Source organism: Cygnus atratus, chromosome 1, assembly GCF_013377495.2.
Source record: "Cygnus atratus isolate AKBS03 ecotype Queensland, Australia chromosome 1, CAtr_DNAZoo_HiC_assembly, whole genome shotgun sequence".
Lineage (NCBI taxonomy): Eukaryota > Metazoa > Chordata > Aves > Anseriformes > Anatidae > Cygnus > Cygnus atratus.
This window is the reverse complement of record NC_066362.1, coordinates 130,887,292-130,913,022: the sequence shown is the minus strand read 5'-3', so window position 1 is coordinate 130,913,022 and position 25,731 is coordinate 130,887,292. Positions and strand designations below refer to the sequence as shown.

Below are 25,731 nucleotides of genomic sequence, written 5' to 3'. Positions count from 1 at the left end.
ATGTTATGTATTTATGTGGCTAAACTAACATCCTTCACAACACGATATATTCTGCATGTTATAAAGAAGCCTTTTTCCCTCATGTGTTAATTGTACTATTTCTTTCAATACTTTTTCCTTTAAAGCTAAGCACACTATTACATTACCTCCAACAGTACAATGTTCAGAGGGAGAGAAAAAAAAATCATAGCTAACTGACTGTACAAATTCAATTTTAACTACATTCTGAATGCACTAGGCACTTTCCACACACACACAGGAAGACAAAGCCCAGTCTGTCCCAGAGAGCTTAGAGTCTAGGAAACCTCTTAAAAGTTACTTAAAGCAAGCTGGTCAAATTTTGTAATTTTAGGGTCTGGCATATTGGGATTCACTAGAATAAAGGCAATGAATGTGTGTCCCTTGAGAAAGCCAGGAGTCCTGTTAATCCAAATGTACAAAGTCACAGCATTAAGGCACACGGGTGTAGGCATACATAAACCATACACAAAGTTAGAATATGTTATGTAACATAACTGCAACCATAATCATAGTGACTGGTGTGATTTTTTTCTCTTCATGTTTCACAAAGCATACAATTAAATAATACCCAAAGAGTCTCCATATGCCCACTGTTACAGCAGTTGACTTGTTTACAATGCCCTACCTAAGTCACAAGTGTATACAATAGGAAAAAGAACAACAAACTGGCCAAACGGCTAGCTGTGACTGTGTTAAGGCACTCTAGGGTGTGTTTCAAGGATACCATAATACAAGCCTCCTCTTACTGAAGACTACAACAAACCCAGCTGATCACTAGAATACATCCTGTCAGTTAATAGTGCACTGAATATTTTTATGTACATGTCATTCTGTTCTCTGTAGCAGAATGCAATCTTTGCTTTGAATCGGGAAACAAGATTTGTCTTTAGAAAACATTGTACAAGAGTCATAATTTCTTTGGCAGAGTCTGTTTAATGGGGAAGATATTTCTACTCCACTGTAGACAGTGCATAAGAGCTGTGGAAAACTACAACCTTTTGAATGCTTCCAGGGGGAGATAGAAATTCCCAGCAGAAACAGGGATGATGAAAAAACAGATTACTCACGATGACTGGGAAGCTTTCCTCCTCAACAAATAGTCCACAACATCTGGGTCAGTCTCTAATAGGCTAATAAGAACTTCATTTTGTAGGTCAGGGGAAACCTATGAAGACAACAAAAATACTTAATTGGAGATTAATAACTTTTACATACATTCATTTTTGTACTATGCTGAAACTAAAAGATCAAGTACGGTTACATTTACAGAGAGTATATTAAAATAAATATTCAGACACTTCCACTTAAATTAGAAGTTTCATGTAACAGATGCAGTAGGACTGAAGATCGCTTTGTACAAAGTCAAATGCTGATTACTGTTGAATGCCCTATTAGTACCCAGTTGGGTATTATATCTGATAACAAGAGTGGGATTACTTATGTATTGCAATCTTAAAAGCCCCAGTTGAAGGTCCTCATCTTCTAACTCCATTCAAAAATCTAGGGACATTCATACATTTCCATTCCAAGCAACTGTACTTCTCTTGTTTTAGAAACAACATGACATGTAATTACAGAGGAAGGAGAATGTTTCTTCTTATATTACATGGCATTTGGCTTATCTATGTCCCTGTCATATAGAAATTTCATGGTGACTGCTCTGTCTCTGAAGTTCTTCCATTGTTTTATTTCAGTGACAGCTGCTAAAGGTCAAGATTTTTCTAAATTACGTCTTGCAAACATGTAATGTTCAGATATCCATATGGCCAAATGCTGGGATTGAGAAGCATTTAAATTCTCCTTAGGGCCTATTAGAACTTGAGCAGTTTGTTCATTTTCATTCCATTGATAAATCTTTAGTGGCACTTATGTCACAGGAAAATGAGAGTCTGTATCCCTCTTATACCATACTACTACAGTTATACGTAGAAACTATCATAGTTATTCTGTACTTGGGAAATACAGAATGGATGGTAATAATGAATCTGACTGTCTGATGTAAAATTGCTTAAATTACAAAGTTTATCTGTTCACAACTCAGGTTAATGAGTAGGTCCTGCTGGATCTCTAGCCACTCTGAACTTTGGATAGTAGCAAGACTCAGACAGAATTTGTGCCATCTTCCTCTGGAGTTTGGCTTTCTTATATGCAAACTCCCTCTAGTGCACTTTATACAGAGACAAACCTTCAAAACACTTGATACCTTCAGCTGTTGAAGGATATAACATCTCCTGGGAAGGTGGCAGGAATGGCACTCCAAAATCTGCCCAAGTAAACTTTGTGCTTCCAGTTGCATTTTATAATGCAATCAATCAATCTTTGAGAGAGTTTGTCCACATCACAGTCGAACATTTAGCTTGCCCATCACAACACTCAAACAGATGAAACCATCTGAGAAACCTGAGCTGACAGCTCAGGTTCACTCATGACGGATGGAGCTGGAGGCAAGACAATCTAAGCAAGGGGTCATCAATTGTGCAATCTGCTTCTGGATGCAATTTGTGAGAGCCTGTATCTTTTGACCTTCAGGTCACACTGTATGGGCCATTTATTCTCCCAGACATTTACTGGGAAATAGGAATAGAATTAGTAATAGATTCCTCAGGGGAATGCCTTGGTTTGGGAGGTATTTAGGGAATCACATTACAAAGAAGGCACATTATTTTGAAAAAGGAAATAATTTGAAAATAAATGAAGATATGCATCATTTACTTCAAATTGATCCAAAACATCTATGAAAAATTTGTGTGACTATGACTTTTAAAAAATTATGTTTGACCTCTAAGCTGGAGAAATTTCTTACTGATGGCCATTGGTATTCTAGTCTTTAAATACATTACCTTCTTTTTATAGGAATACATTTTTGGAAACCTGGTGCCCTGTGACTTGTCTGTTCAGATAGCCTTTCCATACAGTAGAATTCACTCCAGATAAAATCTGAGGGCAAAGCAGAATTCATGTCTTTCTGTATGTAACTTACTATTCACCTTAGTACCAAGTTGCTATACATGTAAGAATTTAAAGACTTTGTCAGAAAAAATAGAAATATATTTTCCATGACTTACAAGCAGTCTTTCATTCCATAAAAATCAAACTGAAAAAAGTTCCAACACACTGAAAGAATGTACAAAACCCAAACTTAATACTTAATCAAGCTATAGGACTTTTATCTGAGTGAATGGGGGCACACCTATCTATGATCCTTTAACTGGGTTTGTACCGATGGTCTCCTTTGCTAGTTGTTTGGTTTTGGGTTTCCTCCTGTGAAGCAACTTAAATCAATTTGGTTAACTAACTCGCAAGTGTAGAAATGATATGCATGTAAGTATCAATTTAAATTTATAGAGAATTACTAAATGGATATCTTCAGAAGAAGTTACAGAGCTGAAATTATTATTATTGAAATAACTGCTTAACTGGCAGTTATGTCTGAGCAGATGGACGAGAACTTGAAGTTCAGGGACAAGGGTAAGTACACATGGGAAACAAGGCACTGCTGAAGTAACAGTTTTTGCATCTGCTGATCACATACCTGGTCTGATCAGAGGGCTTGGGGGCTCTCAGATGTCCTGTACAGTCAGAGATATCCTGAGATTCTAAGGTTGGGTATTACAACTACTGAGGCATAAAAGGATGAAGGAACCTTTGTATTTTCTGCTTTGTGCCATCCCTGGCTACTGAGTTGGCACAGAGAGGCTATATGACTGCCTTTTCAGTGGGGAGGCCATAATACCCTCTAACAACAAAAATAAGAAATTTCAGACACTATGTAAGACACTCTTCTTTGCAGCAGAGATGGATTTGGGTGCTGGATGATGTAAAATGAATGACCAAGTTGCTACATGCATGACCTTTCTTCTTCATCCTCCATGCCCAGCCAAAGCCAATGAGGTAAAGTGTGGTCGTGTTCAGTCTCCCTGAATACAACTTCTGGGCATTGTTCAGAGACTAGCAAAAAGCAGTCCCACAATACGTACTTATGCATCCCTGAGACTCACTGAAATTGATAGGAATTGGATATTAAAGTCCTTAACATCAAGGACTTAACAGCAAGGTCAGCATCTTCTATGTTAAATCCACGTCTGCATATTAATGATGTTAATGGCAATTGCTTTAGGAATAAAAACAGACCCCAATAACCCCAGGTTGTTCTGAAAAACAGAGCATTTCCCTGACAAGTCAGAGTCATTCTGATATTGTGGTCTGGGCTACGTAGCATGTGCTGTATTCCTACATTTTCTTTCACAAATGGTGCTTCAGTTTCAATGCTGAAGTCAACTGGAGTTTTATAACTTCCCCATATACAAGAGTAACAGAAAAAAAAAAAAAAGCAGAAAACCAGCTTGGCATCAATATGCTATATGTTATAGCTGTAGCTGGATCCTCAAGTCCAGATGTTTCTCTTTTTTTTAAGTAGCACAAATGTCAAGTATAAACAACACTTCTGGTTTGGCTCCACTCCTGTGGCTTTGGATGATGAACTGCTTGCTGCCTGATTTCAAATGATCAGAGTTCCAGTACAATATAATGTACAAGTCTTTTCCTTTTCATGCATCAATTACCAAAGGATGCTCTGCGCTAATTATCTTCAGAATACAAAAAGTCTCCCTGCGCTGCCTAAATTTTTCATGCTAACATGAAAAGCTGAAAGCAAACCCTTATAGAAGTTTTATAAAAAAGCAACTATGAGCAACTTGACACAATCCTACAAATCAAATATCACATGCAAGTCTAGACATTAGTCCAGAAAACAGGCAGAACTTGCCAAGCTCTTTGTTAAACGATGGCAATGGGAAGAGTAAAAGCACTCAAGATATGCTCATCTGTTAGGCACTTCTATAATTTCACATCAATGTATTTCAGCTTTCAGGAGAGCATCTGAGACAGGTTTGCCTCTCTCTCACATGCAGCTAGCCTTTTATTTTGAAATCTGGTTTTAATCTCCCTCCACAATCTGAAAAGCTGCTCTAGAAAACAAAAGAGAACTTCTCTTTTTTTCCATCACTGCATTTAATCTTCAGCTAAAATGCAGGCATTGATGAGGTAAAGGAATAAATTTGTCAAAATGAAAGGAGACCATATGTAGGTTAGTCTAATCCTAAGCCCAACTCTTTCCACATTGAAGTCTGAACATGCGCCTGAAGTATGTGCTGAGATGCCACTGTGCTGTAAGGTGTTCTTAAAGATAAGCAACAATAAGAATGTGTCTAGTATTGCAAGTATTCTTATTCAAGTATTATTTTAACCTTGTTAGTGCCATCCACACTCTGGGCCAGCAGAACTTCTGAGAAGAGTGCAGTTCTGTCACTTTCTTATGTGCTGTGGAAGGAAAGTTAGCACCTAAAGTTTCCCCAAACTGGGGAGGGGTTTGAAGTGGTGGAGGGAGGAGAGAGAGAGAGAGAGTGAGAGAACCTCACTGGAACAAGAATAAAAATAAAGCAAAGGATGTAACGAAAGGCAATACAGTGTTAAAGAAAAGATGAGAAAACCACAAAGAAATTAATCTCAGAATAAGATTGATAGACGGGGCTTGTGATTGCTTTCTCATGCTTTTATCCCTGTTGAAATCTGGTAGACATCTTCTCCTTACAGTACCATTACATCTCCTTACAGTACAGTACAGTACCATCTCCTTACAGTACAGTGTCCACCACTCCCACACTCCCATAGTCCAGTCTTGTCCATTGTCTCCCCCCAATGCTGTATCTAGCACCCAGCTTTGCTGAAGCACTAAAGGAGGTCTCCAGAGCATTCCTCCTCCCATGCTGGGAACTAATCTCCTCAGTATATACAGCACTGCTTAGTTTCAAGACACAACAAACAAAACTGTTTTCACCTTTCCAAGTCATATGTTTTTGTTAAGATATTTATGTCTACTAAAGTGAAGACAGGGTGGTGCCCACCACTAGGTCTGACTGGCTTCTGATATCTTGGAGTAGGGCTCTGCCTCAGGCACAAATCATGCAAAACCGACCCATGATTTCATAGACAGAAAAAGATAAGGACCGAGAATGAACTGACCAGGTAACTGCTAGGCTTTACCAGTGTGCTTTAACTAAGCTGCATCTTCAGTAGGCAACAGTATGTAGGAATTACTTGGTCAAAACATGTCCAAGTCCAAGGTCACCATCCCTTCTATGAAGAACCTCCTTGCTTCAACAAGAAAACAGAGAAGTGCTCAGGAACAGCACACATTTATGCTTTCCTCCTTTTATCCCATTGACAAGTAAAAAAGCTTTGTCTTTCCTCTCCATGTGACCAACAAGGAAGTCTTTGATAAGGGAAGTTATTCCACTTAAATTAACCAAGGATCTCTTATCCCTGCAGAAAAATTAGCTCCCTGACTTCTAAACCTGAGAGGTGAAAGGCCATTTTCAGTCTTGTCTTGAAAACTAATGAGCAATGATAATATATTGTTTAGCACACAACTGAATAACCAACTCCATCATTTCATTTCCACAGACAGAGGAAGATATCTAAAGAAGATAATATTCTTACCAACATAGAAACAGTTCCTGGCAAGACATACATACACATTTTCAGTCTTATTGCTTACTGCAAGGCATTTGCCTTGATGGAAGACTACTTTGTTTACTAATACTAGTCGAGCTTAATTTAGTGGTGTTTCCACAGTTTGTTTAATCCTTGTCTATTTTAATACCAACCAGGTATTTCCTCATTTAACTTACAAATGCCTAGAAGTAACAGGAAGAAACATCCACCTACCATAAAAAGGGCTTCATAGTTTTCAATCATCTTTTGTACAACAGCTATGATAGCAGTACTCTCTTCAGCTCGAGCTGAACTCTGAACTGTGAATTCTTTGTCTGTAGATTTCTGCTTGTGCAGCAGGTTAGGGCCAAAGATGGTAGCTAGGTTAAGTGATGTCATTTTGTTCCCAGTAATCTAGAAAACAGAATAAAAAGGAGGTAGGGTCTCCCAGGGTCTAATGTATCCAGAGATTTATGTATATACACAACTACATGCACACAAAACATTTGACAGATGGTTCATTCATCAAAACCAAGAAGAAGTGCTAGTCAAAAATTTAACCATTTTCAGAAATGTGGAAACACTTTGTTTGGACATCTCTGCAACAAGCACTGAGGACTTTCTCGACAAATTTTCAAATGGACTGGAGAAGAAGGTGAAAAGTGCTGCCTGCTTTAATTCCCTGGCAGGTCAGCAGTGGTGTACTTCATCTGAACTCAGAAATACTGCCTCCTACTTCACTTTCTTACCATGTTACTGTTTCTTAAGATCAAATACTGCAAATTGTCATTTTTTTCAATTAGCACTCATGATATGAAACAGATACAGTGAAGAAAAGCCTACTTTTCCAAGTTTAAATAGTTAAACAGGATACTTGAGGAGCACGCTCATTATTTTTATTAATATTTTCCTGATTTTTTGCTTGTTTCTGAGAACATGCTGAATATTTACTTTTTTTTGTGTTTTGGTTTTTTACTTTCTTCTGCACCTACAACTCCGTGCCTAAAGAAGCATGAGTAACTTAGTTTTGGAGGAAGTAGAAGGCTAGGAACAAGTACTGGACTAGACAGCAACTATATGAAAAATATGTCATCGAGGTTATTAAATCAAAATTTTCATTGTCAGATTTGTGAGTAAGACTACTTTTTTCCTGTTCCATTCATTTAACAGAGAAAAAAGCAGGGGTCATGTGCTTCCTCTCTGTGTCTCCACTTGGTTGCCATTCTGGGAATGCAGAAGATGATGCCAGCAGTTTGACTATATAAGACTGGAAGTGAATTTCGATAGTTGAACCAGTAAATCTTGAGGCTTTTTTAAAGAACAAACAATATCATATGAGTTATTTTTTCAGCTACATTTGAACAAATTAATTAAAAAAAGGTCAGAATGAGGCACAAAAAGAGGCAGAAAATAGCATTTCAAGAAATAAGTGGGACAAAATTAATCCTTTCAAAGCAATATTAATTTTTTTTTTTTATAACAGGGTATTTACTGAATGTTCCAGTTGAATTTACAACTGTCTACTCACTACAACTCTTTTTTTTAAAACAAAACAAAACAAAACAACTAAAGCTCAACTAAATAGCACAGAGCTGATAGTAAAAAAAAAAAAAAAAAAAAAAAAAAAAGTTTTCCTTTTACCACTACTTAATCTTGGAAAGACATCTGCACCAAGTGGGTGCATGGACAGTCATAACAAACATGTTAGCACTTTGTCCAGCATGACTGTGCTTAAACACCCCCTTATTGCACACCACCACGCACCCAGCTGTTTTTTGGGTGACCTGTTTTTTAAATACTCAGAGTAGTGATCCACCAAGGATGTGTGGGTATGTGGTGCCTTGACAGGGTGTGTGTACAGCCTCTGGCTGTGCCTGGATCTGCATGTGCAGGCTGTCTATACAAACAATGAGTCTTCTCTAAAGGGCAGTCTCGGGGCATCCCTTAAAAAATGGTGTAAACATATCAACTGAAATTAGCTGGATGAGTCATTTTAGTAAAGCTAGTCATCTGTCTTCATCTTTGTGAGAGAAGGGCTTTCGAAAGACATCGTGGAGAAGAGCCTGTGTGCCAAAGCTCACATGTCTTCCTTCCAATGATAGCAAAATACTTTCTTTTGCCCTGTATGCCTTTATTCACGTAATTATTAATGAATAGCTTAAGTAATTATGAATAGAATACTCTAGTGTCTATAAAAGATATCCAATTGCATGTAATATTCTTGATGCTTACAATACTGCCAAGGTGACTTACATAAATTTGCCTTGCCAAAATACCTGTAGCAGAGCTGATGTACTCTTAAGGGGAATGAAAATTCCTTTACTAGAACTGTTTTGCCAAGCCCACTCTCTTAAGCAGCATTAGCCCTGCAATAAGATCCTCTCGGGTACATTCCTCAACCAAGAGAGAACTCTTTGCTGGACCAGAGGGACCAAGACCTTAGCCAGCTTATACGCACTATGTTTTTAAGTGCAGTAAAATTGTTACAGGCTGCTCTTTTAAAATGCCTTTCATTATAGTGGTTTAGTTGTCTATCAGCTTATTGCTGAAGACAAAAATAATAGCATTTGAAGGGGATTTAAAACTGAAAAAGGTCCTGAAGTCACATGTAGCACATTTTAAGTTAGGACTTCAGGCAGAAATTCAGCAAAATTCAAAGTGCCTATTCTTAAATACCAACCAAGTCTAAAAAGCGTCTGAAGAAGTCAGCCGTTCTCCATTTGGAAGACAGTATTCTCCAGGAGTTTCAGCAGCGTTTCAGAAGTAACTTCAGAAGTAGTCTCTGCTACAGTTCATAGGACAAGGAAGTCCCTTCCACTGAAAAACTAGTACAATTTTGTCAAGCAGTGACAGACTGTATCCTTCTCATTCAAAGAAAACAGAGTTGCTGCTTTTGCGGAGCAGCTCACTAGTTCAAGCATTTTCCTGGGAGAAAATGGGAAACCTGGATTTTCAGATCTTCTGTAGTGCGACTGTCTTAGATGTACGTGTCAATGCTCAGAAGTACACCTAAGACACACAGCTATGGGTATTCTTGTCACTGGGGTTGGGTGTTGTACGGTCTCTCCACTGAATTTGGTCCAGAATGCAACAGTATGGAGGCAGGAATGAGAACAAGCAAAGCTGGACCCTGACTCCAACTGGTGATTAGGTCTAACAGTTAGAAGGGCACCTGTCCTTTATTTTTTTTTATTCTTCACTACACAATTCACACAAGGAAACTAAGGGAAACAAGAAATGAACTAAGTCCAAAGGTCATATAAGAAAGCAAAAGCAGAGAATGAGAAAAGAATGAAAAAGCACACTCTTGAATGCCTGACACTTTTCTATGGAGAGGAGGGCTGTATTTTTTCCATAGAATGTAACAGGAAAAAACAAAGGTGGAAAAACAATGGACAACATTAAATATTCTTAACAACAAGGTCTATTATGTCGTGCATCTCCCAAAGAAAGGGCTAGATGCTTTACTGATTAAGTCATAAAAAAATTAAACTCATGCAGCCTTAAGAACGTAGTAAAAAACTAAGTATCAAATGTGTGGTCAAGAATAAAAAAATCTCCCCCATCTTTCAGGGGTATGTCACGTGGCTATTTCACAGCCTTAAAGATCTATTTTCAGACCATTAATTAAGCAAAGTCAAAGGACACGAGTGTTTGGAACTTACCTCTTGGCCGTCTTTGTCTGTGGTGTCTTCTGCGTGGCCAGCCACTGTGGAGAGGAACTGCAGCAGTCGGTGTAGGGTATCGCAGTTACAGGGAGGTAGGAGATAAATGAGAAGCTGTAAGGTGCTTAGCTGTTCATCTGGCTCTAATACTAAGAGGGGAAAAAATACATTCTAAGAAAAGTACTCCAACTAACCTAAAATCAGAACAAATATACTGTTCCCAGCCCAAAGGAAGGAATAAGAATAGCTTTGTTTAATGATAATTTTCCTCATAACATCAGAAGAAAAAGAGAAAACACTTCAAGGAAATACCAAAAGCATAACAATATTCTTATGGGATTTTTGCTTTGGTTGGTCAACATTTTGCTTATAGGCTCACAGGCTCTTCTCCCAGCCTATGAGAGCAAAATCCATGCTGCGTACTCCATCACCATCACTGAACACAAAAATTCTGTGTAATTCTCTACTTTTTACATTCATTTTGGTATAGTTATGGGTTTACAGTCCACCCTTTGGAAGCATTCCAGTAACGTTTATGCTTTGGCCATTATAAATATATTTGGTTTGTTTATTTGTTTGTTTTGTTTTGTTGGTTTGTTTTTTATTTTTACAATTTCACATCTTACAGAGAGTCTGGGAAACTGGAAAAGCAGCTAGAAATGTCAAGGGCATTCTACACTTCAACCACCTAAAATGCAATGGTAGCCAGAGACAAAGGTGAGATAAAGTCAGGATCTCAGACACGAAGGCTAGAAAGAAGCTGAAGAACATACCAAGCAGCAGTTCAAGCCTGAATGGTGTAACTCTACATTTTCCCAACTCTTTGAGAGACCGGACCCAGGTTTTAGCATAAGCCAACACATTTGGTACTATTTAATACAATGGCTCTGAGAGCCATTAACTACCAAGAAACTTGAACTTTTAAAGCTAGGCTTTTGAAGCCAGACCATAATTTTGATTAGTGAATAGCTACAAAAACTAAGAGCATTAACAGTGCTGAGATACCAGGAACATGAATTCTATCAAATATACCAATGTAAAAATATGTATTAATAGATATAAGTGAAATCTCTGTTCTAGTTCTCTGGACTAATACAATATGAAAACCAAGGAAAGTCATCAGCAAATTATATATATAAATATATAGATAGATAGATATTTGGAGCAAATCAAGGCTAGAGTATGAAATGCACAGAAAACAGAATACGGTTAGTAGAGATTACAGAATTCAAACAAGCTTATCAAAAATCAGTAAATCAAGATGCTGCAGAGCTCACAGAGTGTGTTGATGAAAGGTGTATAAAGTTCTCTAGTGAGAAGCGGGTCAGGCATATCACGCAGAAATTCCTTTAATAAAGCAGCAACATCATGAATGCTGTGCTCTTCGTCCAGCACGACATCTATGCCCCGGTCAAACTCTTCACGTAACTGAAAAAAATCATGACACAAAATCTTCGTCACTTAACTAGCATATTCCAGCATAGAAGATCTTTTAAGATGTGACCATTTTCACTTTCCAGATTGCAGAACTGGTTTTTGGTAAGGTTGAATATATAATTCACTTCTAAGTGATCATTATTAGGGAGATAACAAACACCAAGATAATACCATTATGAGGTATTGCTATTTTTTTCCAGCTACAGTCCCCAGACAAAATTTTGTATAAGTCAAAGGCATCAAACTTCTCAGAGGCAGAAGAAATCCCTCTCCCACATCCAATATGCCTTTCGAAAATATAGAAGCCTGACTTTCTGAAGAGACTTCCCACCACCCAGAGCAGAATACTTTCTTCAGGTTGACAGCTCCATCCTTTACTCTTTTGTTCTTTTTGAAAATAGTCAAGATGTTTTAAAACTATTTCCTGGGAATACTTCATATCTTTGCTAATACTATGAGGTGTCATAATATATCCTTTCAGGGAATAATTATAAATCTTACTAAACACAAGGAAATTTGAGATATCAGCTTGCCTTACCAGGATTATTAAATGCACTTCAAAAAGGAAGAAAGAAGGTAAATCACAAGCAAACTATGTGTGTGATAATCTGAGGCAAATCTTGATTACAGGCAAATCTGTGTTGTGTGTGTATGTAGCGTAGGTAGAGAAGGTAGAAAATCCCTGTATTTTCTACATAATTTGTGCCATCATAATGAGCGTGAAAGACATTCTATAAAAAACAGAGCCTGCTTTCTAATTTATTAAGGTTATTATTGTTATTACATTAGTCTTTATTAATAATGAATAATTATGGTATGAAGACCAGAATTTTTTCTTTATTCATCATTATGCTTTTCCCCACTGTTTTGTAGCCAAATGTTTTCCAGTACTGACTTGGGGACTTAATTCTCAGATCATGTCTGCTCTTCAGACTGATGGCAAACATGGAACATCACTGTGGAGCACCACAAACTACTTCTATCCAGAAGATTGTCCCCACAGATACTGCCCCAAGGCAACTGAGGAAACAGATTAGCACTGCATCAAGAATTTGGACTTCCCAAATAGCTGTCTGAATCACAAATTGCTAGTATAGACTTGAATATAGAGCACTTCTGGTCCATTATCTTTAGAGGCCTAAATGGGTTGTCCTAATTAGCACAATATCAAATAATCATTGGTGGAACTTGCCACATTTCAGGCCCAGGTATCTAAATGGTTAAAAAGCAGTACTTTTTCATGTCAACCTTACATCTCTCAGACTTCCTTCACAGTGAATATTTGCAGACTTTTGGAAAGTACATCCAGTGAACTACTGTATCCACTCGACACTGAGACATGAGAACTGGGGACACCCCCGCTGGGAGAGGGACGGGAGAGCACAGCTCCAGCCATGCTGCTCTTCAGCCTTGGGGTCTGTCAGCTTCACCAGCAGAGCTGTCCTCCAGGCACCCAGACTAGTGTAGAGGCCTGCCCTCCCTAAGCTCAGCAGTGATGCTCTGCTCATGCAACTGTATTGTTTCTGGGCACAAGCTAGTACCTGGCACCCGGGTGTACCAGACTTTGATTCAGCACCAGCTCAGGAGCCTCAGTCCTGCACCCCACTGAATGTGAAAAAGCTCTAAGGTGGTTTGTAATAGACACGTTTGTTCTAGATTTTCCCTTCCTGCTCACCAATAAAAAAACCTGCTGGCACATGCACTCATTTATTTATGTATTTATGGCAACAGACTACAGTTGAAATAGGACATTTTCTAACTGGGGGAGGAAGGGAAACAAAACTATGCCTGCTTTCTGTACAAGAAAAACTAATGAACAGCTGCGAAAGCACACCAAAATCTGAGTATTGGGTTTGGCTTTCCATGGTTCAGAAAATGAATGGAATTTTAATTGAATCCAGACTTTCCCATGTGTTCATGTTGACAGCATTTATTATTGTAGCTGCAAGGGCCAAGCTGATGCACCCATGTTGTTTAATAAAATAAATTAGTTCATCTAATTCAATAAATTAGTCCCTGTAATAGAATACATAAATACCCAAATCTCTTGGTTTCCTTAGCTTTTGAAAACAGAGTAAAAGAAAAACTGTTGAAAGTTAGTTATGTTTGAAGTAAGGCTTAGGTTACAAGCAAATGATATAAGCTCCCTGCTTTCTCCCAGAGGCGTGATGCAATTGTACTCATCCCTGAATAATAAATGTTTTGACATCAAAACTTGTAATGCAAATTAGAGGCAACTTACTTTTCAATACTTTTTCTAGTTCAGTGTTGATCTAACAACTGTGTCTGCAGACCATGAGTGTTTTCAGCTTTGTGGTATAACATCCACACAGCAGTATTAACTGGTAGAGAGTAAACTACTTATCAGCAGGTTATACTGTTCTGCCAGCCAGAATCAAGACAGATTATCTATTCATCAGAACTCTCCAAAGAAAGCCAATCATTATGTCATGTATTTTTGCATCACAGAACCGTTATTCCTGGGATCAGATGCAGCCAAGCTTTATTTTGCTCTTTTCTATTTTGTCTTTTTGGTCTTAAAGTTCCTAGCAGGGGTATTTTACCATAACTTTTTGTCTTCTCCCTAAGCATCATACAACCATTAAGCACTATTGTCTACAGTTCTAATTCAACATGTATTCCCAGCTACTGGGAATAACAATGCAAGAGCTAGGCTGAGGAAACACCCACTTCTGACTTTGTCTATGGAACCTAACCATACACCATCTTTGCTTTTTCAACATTTGGCTGAGACTAGGAATTGGATGGGTCTGCTCTGACCTTAAAGTGGAACGGGTAAAAGAAAGGTGATGTTTGGGAACAGCAATCTGAGGGTCAAAGAGATTGTTCTGTACTTTCATATTTCCTCATACTGTAAGTTTTCTGAAAAAGATTTACAGTTTGGGTTTACTTTGGGAGCTGCTGCTGTTTCTGAGACGAACAAGCAGCCAAGATTTCTTTTTCCCGACAGTGAAACCTTTGGAAAATTTCATCACGGTAGGCTATTTGGATATCCAACCCTTTGCTACTTCCATGGAGCAAAACATACAATGACTGTTAATCTGTTGAGATCCTGAGAAGGATTTCACCAAGTGTTAAAGAAGACTAAAAATGGCCTGTTATGAGCTATCAAGAAACATAATAAAGTCACTAACACAGAAAGTCTGAAGTTCACCAGGTGAAGGACTGGACAGAAATCACCTAATAGAAAGCAGTAAGGTTATTTCTATCATACCTGATGAGGGAAAAGCATATCCATATCCACTCACCTGTCTTACTCTCTTTTTTGAACTTCCAACTCTGAATATACCTACTGTCTGGAGACCTGCAAGTAGAGCACATCAGACAACTGTTTTATTGTATAATTTTCTGCTGAAAATTGCATTGAATCAAAGCAATCTGGGCTATGTGTGTACTTAAGAGAGTAAGAAGAAAAGACAAAAAAAAATATTTCTTTACAAGGTTACACTTACCACACTGATACAAAACCCTTGGAACAAGTAGCCATTCAGTGTAGTTTACCTAGCCTGCAAACGGCATCTCTGTGACATTTCTCTTGATGCCATTTTCTTGGTGCCACTACTATTGTGTGAGGGACACAGAGGTAATGCTGACAGTGAGACGTGGCTCAGTGTTTTGAGGTGGCCCTTCCAGGACTGACATCGAAGGAAACAGGCAATAAGATATCTAAATACTTGAACACTGAGCTGTGTCTTTGGATATGGGAAGCAGTTGGTGTTTGGCTTTACCAGCTAGCTGTATAGTGCCTACAAATATGAAGCTTTCCTTCAAAGAGATGTAAATAGGGTGTTGCCTGCTATTCCAGGAGAAATCAGTTCAAACCTTCTTCTATCCTTGTAGATACTACTGGAATATCAAACAAATAATATGTGGTTGATGAATGGACATATACTGTCAAGTAACAGCAACTGAAATATTTGAGAGTAAATGTCATCTTAGAGGTGCCACAGTCTTTAGCAATGAGAGTGTAAGTGGAAATCTTAGAGGCTCGAACAGCTGTGTATATAGCATCATTTCATAGAGCGAGACATCATTTTCAAAAAGGATGAGATTGTCTAAGCTTTGAAAAATTTATGGTCTAACAAAGGCCACTCAGAAACATTCTTCTTCTCTACTGACATACAGGAAATGTAAAATAGCCTTGTAAAACAAATGCTGTCCCCCCTATAACAGCCATGAGGCTACACTACTTGCTGGAGATGTGTAGCTCCACAGTATGTGGAGTTGCAGATTCTCATCAGAAAAAAAAATCAGGTTGGATTCTGCCTTTTAGCTTTTAGTCTCAACATGGCATCCCTCTTCAAATATTCTTCTGTCTTCAGTTAACAGAAAATTGAATTGATAGAACAACACAGAACTAATTTAGTAAACCCAGGAACATTGGCAGGGAATCATCTGAGATGGAGATACTCACACTGAGCAAAAACTGGAAGCTTGTTCCTGCACAAACATGTAGTATTTGTTTTACTCTAAGGGTCTGAAGGAAGTCAAACCTTTACAACTTTGGGACCTGATCCCAGGGACAACAGGGAAGGAGAACTAGGCCAAGGGCTTTTATGGCTAAAAAAACTAATCTTTTCTTTATTTTTTTAAATCATATAATGCTGTTTAAAATAATCATATAAAACATACATGAGAAGTCCAGTCCCTTTGTGGCTTGGTGCTGAAAAACTGGCCTAACAGACTTATGCATACAGTAAAATATTTTCATCATAAGCATCAGAAACTTGTCCCATCACTTAGTTTGGAATGATGTTGCTACACTATTGTTGCTAGAACAGGAAGTCCTCTATTTTCCCTAAAGCCAATGAGAAAACAGTCTGTCTTCTGCAATCTTTTCTTTTCTCAAAGTCAACCAATCCTGATGACTGTTGTATAATACTTCTGTGGATTAAACTGAAAATTGAAGAACATCAATATTTGCTCCAAATTATCTCGGATTATTGCGTTGTTGGGTACTATAATATACTCTTAGAAAATGCACAAAGAAACATCCTAAGTTTTATTTAAAAGGAACTTTTAATATAAAGCAAGCATTTTAGTAAAAAAGTGTTGCATAGGAAAGTATCTTTGTTATTACAGTGGGTTAAGAGGATTAAGCACTTCATCACTAATGTTTAAGTGACATAAAATCACAGTATCCAAAGGAACCTCAGCTGGGTGTCTCTTTTTGCTGACTCAGAGATTTTAATGTTCTCTAAACTCAGCTAAGGTTACTTAAAGGCATGGAAGTCATTCATCTTAAACTTACTGATCCCTGTATTTGTCAGCCATGATATCTAGTCTCTGTAAAAGGCTAACAATGACTTGCTTTCATCATTTTCCTTTATGTATTTGTAAGCAACATGGTTTTCAATTATGTACTGTAAAAGCTTAGCATTGTTGTCTAAATTGCAGTCCCTCATATGCAAAAGCCTTTCATTGAGAGTCAGTAAATGACTTCTTTCTGGTCAAATTAGGCATCAAATGCATCATTTGGTGTTCCAGTCACCAGTACTTAATGGTTTGTTTATCATCTGGTCATGTGATAAGTCTGTCTTGCTGTGGCCAAGTTATTTCAATTCTCATGAAAAATCTTTACAAGACAAAGACACATTGGGAGAGATGTTGAACAGATACCTTGATTAACTATTGTTTTTGCATTACAGAAAGCTGGTGGGAGGTTTGCGTCTGAATGATCATGAAGACGTAAGAAGAATATTGGCACAATTTTATAATTCCCTTCAGAGAGAGCAGGACTGAGCCTGCGGCTGGTCAGTAGGACTCAAGCCAGGGACAGAGTAGGCAGCCTGAAAGCCTTGTAGTGAACAGGAAAACGCTTCTTGGAGCTTAATATAATTTAGTGTGGGATTTTTTTGTTTCTCTAAGCCTCTACTTTCAAATGTTGTTTCTAGCTAAGTCTTGCACTGTAGCATAAACTGTTCATTTAGCTTTTGTATCTTAAGATCCACTGGCTGGTAAGAATGACTGGCTTGCACATTTCAGGCTTTCATTCTCACTGTATGGGTAAATCTGTGGGGTGTAAAGATTCATTCTTGCAAAGCTGAGCACTCCAGTACTGGATGAATGACTTCCAAGAAAGTCTTTTCCCTCATGCTGAACAAGCCAGTTTGCAAACTTGTAACATAGGTCTTCAGTTTGGGAGGAAATCATCTTCTAAGTAATTACTTGTGAGACAGGATCTTTAGCAAGAGGCATAATAGGAGGGAAAGCGTCTGACTTTCAAAGATGTCCTTGCAATTTTAAGTATACACTTGTTTCTCAAAATACACGTTTATTTATACTATAGTAAAAATACATCTGCCACTCATGGGAAAATGAGATATTCTTACCATGTTTTTCCAAGTGCTGGCAGCAACTATCTACAAGCCGGGGAACCTGCCTGTAAATTGGGTTCAGGCTTAGTTTCTTATCTCTTGCTTTTTCTTTCTTGCTCTGGGCTTCTGCTGGCAGAGAGAGCTGGAGAGCTTCTAACAACCGTGACTGATTGTCATCAAGATCAGTAATAGAGTCCACAGACATTGCACCCTGTAAAATACACATGCATGGACAATCAGTATGGCTGGAGAAACCTAAAGGCCACAGTACCTCATCTGACAAAGAAAAAAAATTGCCTCCCTATCGTAAATGAACTAATATAAATATGCACTTTGCTATGATGTTTTCATAAAATAGTCAAGTTCTAATACCAGTGTAATGGATGGAAAAATCAGGACAGTAACAATGCTATTATTACCAAACCACAAGAAATACAAATTAGACACTAAAAAAAAAAAAATGCTTTACATTCATTTGGCACACATTTTCATTATTATGGAAGACTGGCTATACTCCAGGACAAGGATGAGTCAGGGTTTGCACATGCAACTCAGCCATACAGTGTTTATATGCATGAAGGTATATACACATTTTTAAACCTGATTCCCTGCTTCTTCCATATTTTGGGCAATTGTATCAGTGAAAATTATGCAAACACCACGTATAGTTGGCTAATTATTTAGTAGTTCGCTACCAGTTGATTTGCTGCAGAGATTGAAATAAAAATGCATTATCACAGACAAAGACACACCAGAGGAGGTACAGAGATGATATTTTTTCAATAATTCTACTTCATACATCTTAAAATCATTAATATTCCAATGAAAGCTTTGAACATTATGTTTAGATTACAAGAAAGCACAAAGGTTCAAGCAGTCGGTAAAGGACAAAGTAGCACAAGCAGCATGAGGTTTATGGCATTTTTCAATATTCACACTTGAAAATGAAGATTTTTGTTTCAAACCACAACATTGCTGTTATTTCAAACCAACTGTTTCCCTCATAGTTGATCAATTGTTATTAAACTTACAAGGCAAAAGTATTTTAGGGGACATCTAGGCTTATAAATAATAATAAAAATAATTAAAAAGAAAAGACTTATTTTTTATTTCTCAATAAAAATATATATTGTATGTTATTTCCTTTCCTTCTGAAAAAACAGATACACTTCACCATAACCTAAAATGCTGCACAGGTAACCAGCATGCTATTTTAACAAAGAATAAAAAAGTGTAGAATTTCCACTCAAAACTTTGCTGAGAACTCTAATTTCTTCAAAGCAAGCTCTTCTGCTGCTGACAGGCATTTCATAAACTGTAGGCAAGATCTCTATGTCTGTTAAATGGGAATTGTTCAACTGCTAGGGAATTACCAAGCTCTAGAACTATTGTCTTCCATTAATGTAGAAAACTGAGCTTTATAAAAATTTCCATCTTGTAGGCAACTCAAATGAAATCCACTGAGATTTCAAATGAATTTAAAACATTTCAGTTCATAACATCTAAAGGAAAGCATCTAACTTATCAGGGTTAGTCCTGTTTCTCATAACTCATGGAAGACTTAGGAAAAAACACAGTGAAGTTTTTAGATATTTTTTTGTGACCCACATCCCTAAGCAATTACTAGACACTTTGGAATGCAACTTCAATCCTGATTTCTGGTGCTTCTCAGAAAAAAAATTTGCTTGATTCCCCTTACCATTTCCTGTCAAAAAGATAGAAAGAAACAAACAACAAAAGAAACAAAACAAACAAAAACCACAGACATTCTCTGGCTGTGATCCATTCTTATAGAACTCCAAGCTGAACTATTTTCCTATTTGCTTTTTAAAGATTTGGGGTTTCAGACATCAAAATCAGTTGACTGGCACTGCAAATCCTAACACAATCCTCACCGCTGCATTTCCCAGACAGCTCCTGTATGACAGGTGCCCACCTTTATACCTTGCACTTGCTGGTCCTTCCCTGTCTGCAAAACAGCCTCACCTCATGAATCATTATTATCACAGAGTCACTTAAGTCGGATTTCAGATCCCTAAAATAGATGCAAATACAGTCAGTTCTCCATTATCCTTGGGCACTTTATCAAAATGTGGATTAACTGCGACACTGAGCTGGCTTTAGGAAGAATGACCTTGAGTTCGGTAGCCAAAGTACAACACTACCTGGCCATACCAAGTGCAGGCCTGCTCCGCCATGCTGAGCTCAGAATCTGAATAAACTGGGCAAGTGAATGGCACAATTACAAGGAGTTGAATGGCACATTTACAAACCACCTCTCCAATTTAAGTTAAAAACACTAGCATGGGTTTTATGGGCAGGCCTGCACTCTGTGCAGCATTTGTGTGAGAAACTGTTTGCATCAATTGCATGAATCAACTTTTTTTTTTTTTTTAAATAAACATATGTCTTGATAAAGTTAAAAACAGTGTAACTGAGCACATTCAAGAGAGAAAATGGCAGCTCCCTCCACATCCTACTACCCACCTTAGTATACTCTTCTCTGTAAGTGAACCATGTGCTATTGCAGCCTCATGACTACGGACCAATGGGTCAAGCTCAACACCTTGAAAGCTGCAATCTTGGCATTAAACCAAAATACATGCCAAAGCTCCATAGGCTTCTAGGAACTTGGTCCTGATGGACCTCTATTCCTTTTACGTAACAAAGGATCCAGGTTCCTAATGCTTGCTGGCTGGTCAAATACAAGTTAGAGATTGTATCCCACTTTGTGAAAAGAAGAACAAATGACCATATCTAGACACAGGAATCATGTTTCAGATGAAAACAGGTTCTAATGCCAATGGGTGTATACAGTGAATTTCTACTTTTTGTCAGTGCTTATGCCAAATTCTGAAAGAAGTTGGCAGATTTCCCTTCACACAGATATTCAAGTGTACTTTGCACTTGTGTGTGAGAACAACTGCCTGTTCATATAGTCTGGAGAAGCCAATGGATGTGTACTACATGTTTATAATAATGCAAACATCTTCAAATATCATGCCCTCAGCTCTTTGCAGACAGACTGTTGACACTTCAAGTATAAGCTTCAGCTGACAGCTAGAGAGAAAAAAGGCAGGCCGTAGGGCTCTTGAACCTTCTCTTAATCTGCAATTTACTCCAGATCTACCCCTCTTAACAATGCATCTTGCAGAGCCCTATATCACATTTCTCTGAAGCACGTTTTCTCCTTGGGAGAAGAAGGCTAGGATCTTAGGAAAATATTTTATTTTCCAGTGTCTGTTCATGTATCCCGAATTCCTTCACAGATTACCTAACAGGGGTTTTTATCTAAAGTATTTTACTGTGCACTTTTATCTCCACTACAATATGAAATTAAAAAGCAATAATTTTAGAGCCTCTATCCCATGGACAACTCCACTAAAAAAAAAAAAGAAAAAAAAAAAAAAAGATTTATAATACTGCTACTAGCTACAGCATTGGAAAACTGGAAATCCCTATGAGTTCAGAGCATAAACTTTACTCACGAGGAACAGAACCCTGCAAACAAATGGTCTACCAGATACCATTCTTGCATGCAGGATTAACATTCAACCCAAAACACCGCACTGTGTTCTGCTGCCAAAGGCATTTTCTTAGCATGTATGCAGAAATTTATTTTAAGGGCCCGGTACAAATCTACTCCGATAACTTACTTACCACTGAGGACAGGATCTGAATTAGGCCATAAGGACTTCCATTAACATTACGACAGAGATTAATAGCTAATTTATTTCTGAGTTTATGGAGCTAAATTAACAGAAGCATATATATAAATATCAATCACACAGGTTTAGCCTTCTCCAGATGAAAAAATTAGGTGGAAGATGGATGGAATTTATTAAATCTAAAAGATGTAAACATAAGGAGGTAGATATAGGGAGTGAGTGGGAGGAGTTCTAAATAATCTCTGTCACTTTTAGATCAGCAACAGACTCGCACAGTTCATATGATCTCTTCCCATCAGCACCAGAAAAAGATCTCCACTACAGTGAGGGTTTTCTGGTATTCACCAGGCTGGCCTCCACTTCAAAGATCATGGTTCAAACATGATGCAAAAAATATTCCACAATCCACAAATAAAAGGTTTTTTTCTGCATCGGCTATACCCTTCACAGAGCAACAGGCATGTATGATGATGTTATGGGTGTACTTACACGCCTCCTTGCTCGTGGTGCTGGCTCTGGCGTGTTAGGAGAAGTGGATTCATTTGGTGTTTCTGAGGTGGAGCTAAGAGATGAGTTACTGCTGGAAAGTTCTTTGTTCTGCCTTTTTGTTCCAAACGGTAAGAGAAAGGCCACAAAATCTGAAACATCTTTTTGCTCTTCTCTCTGAGAGTCTTGCTTGAGTTTGTAGGCCCGGTCATTAGCAATCACTTGGGACAAGGGCATTCCAAAAGCCTGGGGAATAAATTCTGCAACAAGAAAGTTAATATTTACTGAACATCTGATATTTATTTAGTACAGAAAAAAGTCAGTATTAAGCTGTTAAAAAGAAAAACGATCTGAAGTCTCTTTAAATATATAATAATTCCAAGGAGGTACAGGACTGCACAACAATAACAACATTCAAACAATAAAATAATAGTGGACAAATGCCAGGTAATTGTAGTTCATGGTATCTGACTCCTGTTTCCAGTTGGATCGTGAATGATATACCACACAGAATCTTGGAAAATCAATTGGGAACAGAACTAATTCAGATCTTAACTTCCACTGAAAGCAACTGGAAGTTAGGCACCTTTGGCCACATCTAGATAGTGCATATGGCCAGTGCAGGCTCTGGAAACCAAATCTTGAGACTGGGGAGCCTGGCTTGAACATGCCGCAGCTCTCATGTTTCAGACCCTTTCACCAGATTTGTTTCTCACAAATGCTGCAGGGCACTGGAGTCAAGGGGTATGGGCATGTGTGTGGGTCTCATCACAGGTCAGGAGGGTGTGCACCTACCTGTACAGGGCGTTTGTAAGTGCATCCACTACTCAGACTAAGCCTTCAAGGATAAGGTTTTAATTATATACAAGAACTATACTCTTTTGGCAGTAGTGTACACCCACTTCACATCAATGTAACTGTAGAGTATATACATACATCAATATAACTGCAATGTACAAAATCAGCATATACTTAGGTCTTAAAGTTAAGAGTGGTCAAATGTTTTAAAGAACAGAAAAGTGCTTCACAGTGAATCAGCCAACAACTAACACTGAAATTCTCACCATTAAGTTTCAGATTTATACCTACCAAAGATTAGCAGAATCAAAACTACTGGGTCAGACTGCAAATCAGAACTGGTTTGTGTTCAAATGGAATGAAAAAGAATTGCTGCTGAGCCTATTCATCCTGGTGAAAATGGGTGCAAGTTCTACTAGATTCCAAATTCAGAGCTGCCAGTATCAGGAATAAACACGGCACTAGAGATTAAAAGCTTTTTTTTTTTTTTTTTAATATTAAAGAGTAACAAAAAAAGCAAACAAAAGATCCTTACATATCCATCCTCTCTTCTGTTACAACCTTCTGAATCATTAAAGGCCAAAGTTCCTCCCGGAATTCAGTGTGACTGTGTCTTTGATGACACTTTAAAATTTTGTCTATGTTTAAATTATTATTAAATTAAAGTAAGATATTGGAAAGAAAAGTATATTTTTTTGAAACTTGAGTGAGGGTATTACTATCTCGTCATATGAAAGAAAAAAGGGCCTGTTCTGATTTGCTGAGAAACATTACTGCTGTTTAGAAGTATGAAACGTTAAGACATGAACTAACTTTGGTGGCCAGACAAAACTAAATCAGGAAGTACATCCTCACATACCAAGCAAGTCCAAAGGTGACCAGTGAGTAGAATGACATCTAAAACTGTCTGCATTTAATTTAGGACAAGAAAGTACATCATCACATAAATATCAAGCAACACAAAGATGGCTAGTTCCAGGAGTCCAGAGTTAAGCCCATCCCCCCTACACCCTGTGGAGTATGACTATAAAATGATGAGATTATTACGGTTATATATATATATAGTATTCTGAATTATTTTCTCAGTGAACATTTAAAACCATGTGCTTACTTTGAAAATTCACTTGGAACACACATCTGCAAAATGACTCCCTTTCTGACAGTCTAACCAGGTACTTCATTATGCCTCCAGCATCCCTATTCATCTGTCCTTCTACAACATTTCCTGACAAAAGCCACTGATCCAAATGAAATCCTAAACAAGACGTATTTACCTGTTTTTGTCTCACAGTCATTTATGCTTCAAATTGGGACGGGACAGCAGTACACAGCCCAGTGACACCCAACATCATGCTGATGCCATTGATCCTACAACACTGGGATCAACTGGGATAAGATTAGCAGGGGATGAGATTTCAGCACTGCTTCATTAAATGGATTTCATTACAATAGCCCTACTCCCCAACTTTGTTATGTAAAGGCTGCTATTTTGAGGTTAAGTGTTGCTCCTCACAAACGCTCAGGTGTGGAACGCCAGGTTTTTAATTGCTCTTGTTCAACATGCCTGTAGATCAGTGAAAGGACACAGAGCTTTGCTGTAGGCGCCCTTCTCAGAGGACATGAACCACTTTCCCGGTTTCTCAATGTCTGGCAGAGATGGGGAACTGGATGAAAACCAACTGGCTGATTTTCAGACTAAATACAGATGGAAGTGATGCTGGCTGGCAGTGGTAATTACGTTACAGAATTGGCAAAATCAGTAAGTTTTTGTTCATTTGTTGAAATCAAGAGAATGGGCTGCACCCACCACAGACCAGCTACAGCCCCAAGTTCCCAGCAAAACTTTTGTGTGTGTGTGTGGTATATAGTGGAGGGGAGTATGTTTTATACTTCCCCCTCCCCAGTCCTCTCAGAAGTATTCAATTCCAATAATTTCTTTGTTGGACAGGTAATGACATGTCTATTAGAGTGAATGCCAGCCCTTTTGAAGTTTCAGATTTGTTAGAAAAAAGAGGAATTGCAGTGGTACAAAACCATGCAACCCCTTGCGGGAGTGTGAAGGGGCAGTGACTCAGAAGTAAGATGTGTAGGTTTGAGGTTCTAGCCTCAAGATCCAGGTAAAAGTACCAACTGCCTATTTGCTGTTGTAGGGTGGGGATCCTTACTGTTGAAGGTGTTTCATTTGTATGAAGAAATGCTCTTTAGAGCAGAGGCTCAAACTTTAGTCTGCTGTATTACTATGTGAGTGCTATGGTCAGAAAGCTACTAAGTTAGATACTCTCTGAAAGCCCAATGAAAGTCGATCACTTTTTCAATTAGGAGAGTGGGCTGCTGAAAAAGAAATTTTGGAGACAACACTGTGTAAAAAATGGAAACAACCTGGCAGACCAGGCAATCATCTTGGAAATGCAGACTCACATGTTGATGCTGAACAGAAGCATATAAAGACTTGACTTTTGATCTATTTTGTTTTGAGTGTTTACTGGCACAAGAGACAGTTTGCTACTCTGGAGAAGTGCTTCATTTCTCTTACCAGAAAGTCCATCTTGCAGCTGAGGAAAGTTTCTCTACAAAATTTTGATTGAAACTGCAACATTCCTAAATATTTCTGTGGTGGTAAATCAGCATTTTCTAATTAAAAGAAGAACATTTCACAGAAAAACTCCCATCCAGACCAAATAAGAGTTTCAGTGACCAGAAATCCTTTTCTTTGCTAATCAAAAGATGATACCCAGCATGCTGACCCACGCAGTTAGTTAACTTGGCCTCATGCCATCCAGCCCAAGTATAGCTTCAAAGACTTATCTGAAGATTCTGCTGTAGAAA

The 25,731-nt window shown here is 38.1% G+C and overlaps 1 protein-coding gene across 7 annotated transcripts in view; it reads right to left on the bottom strand.

Moving 5' to 3' along the window:
- ARHGAP6 (Rho GTPase activating protein 6) overlaps positions 1-25,731 on the bottom strand; it is a 162,636-nt gene that overhangs the window by 11,838 nt on the left and 125,067 nt on the right. For all 7 annotated transcript variants that reach the window (XM_050713587.1, XM_035542161.2, XM_035542160.2 and 4 more), the window contains 7 exons: positions 22,111-22,367; positions 17,969-18,164; positions 14,885-14,940; positions 11,456-11,606; positions 10,179-10,327; positions 6,748-6,927; positions 1,089-1,186 (listed from right to left, as the gene is read on the bottom strand). In XM_050713587.1, coding sequence (XP_050569544.1) covers positions 1,089-1,186; positions 6,748-6,927; positions 10,179-10,327; positions 11,456-11,606; positions 14,885-14,940; positions 17,969-18,164; positions 22,111-22,367 — 1,087 coding nt within the window. The remainder of the gene's footprint in view (positions 1-1,088; positions 1,187-6,747; positions 6,928-10,178; positions 10,328-11,455; positions 11,607-14,884; positions 14,941-17,968; positions 18,165-22,110; positions 22,368-25,731) is intronic.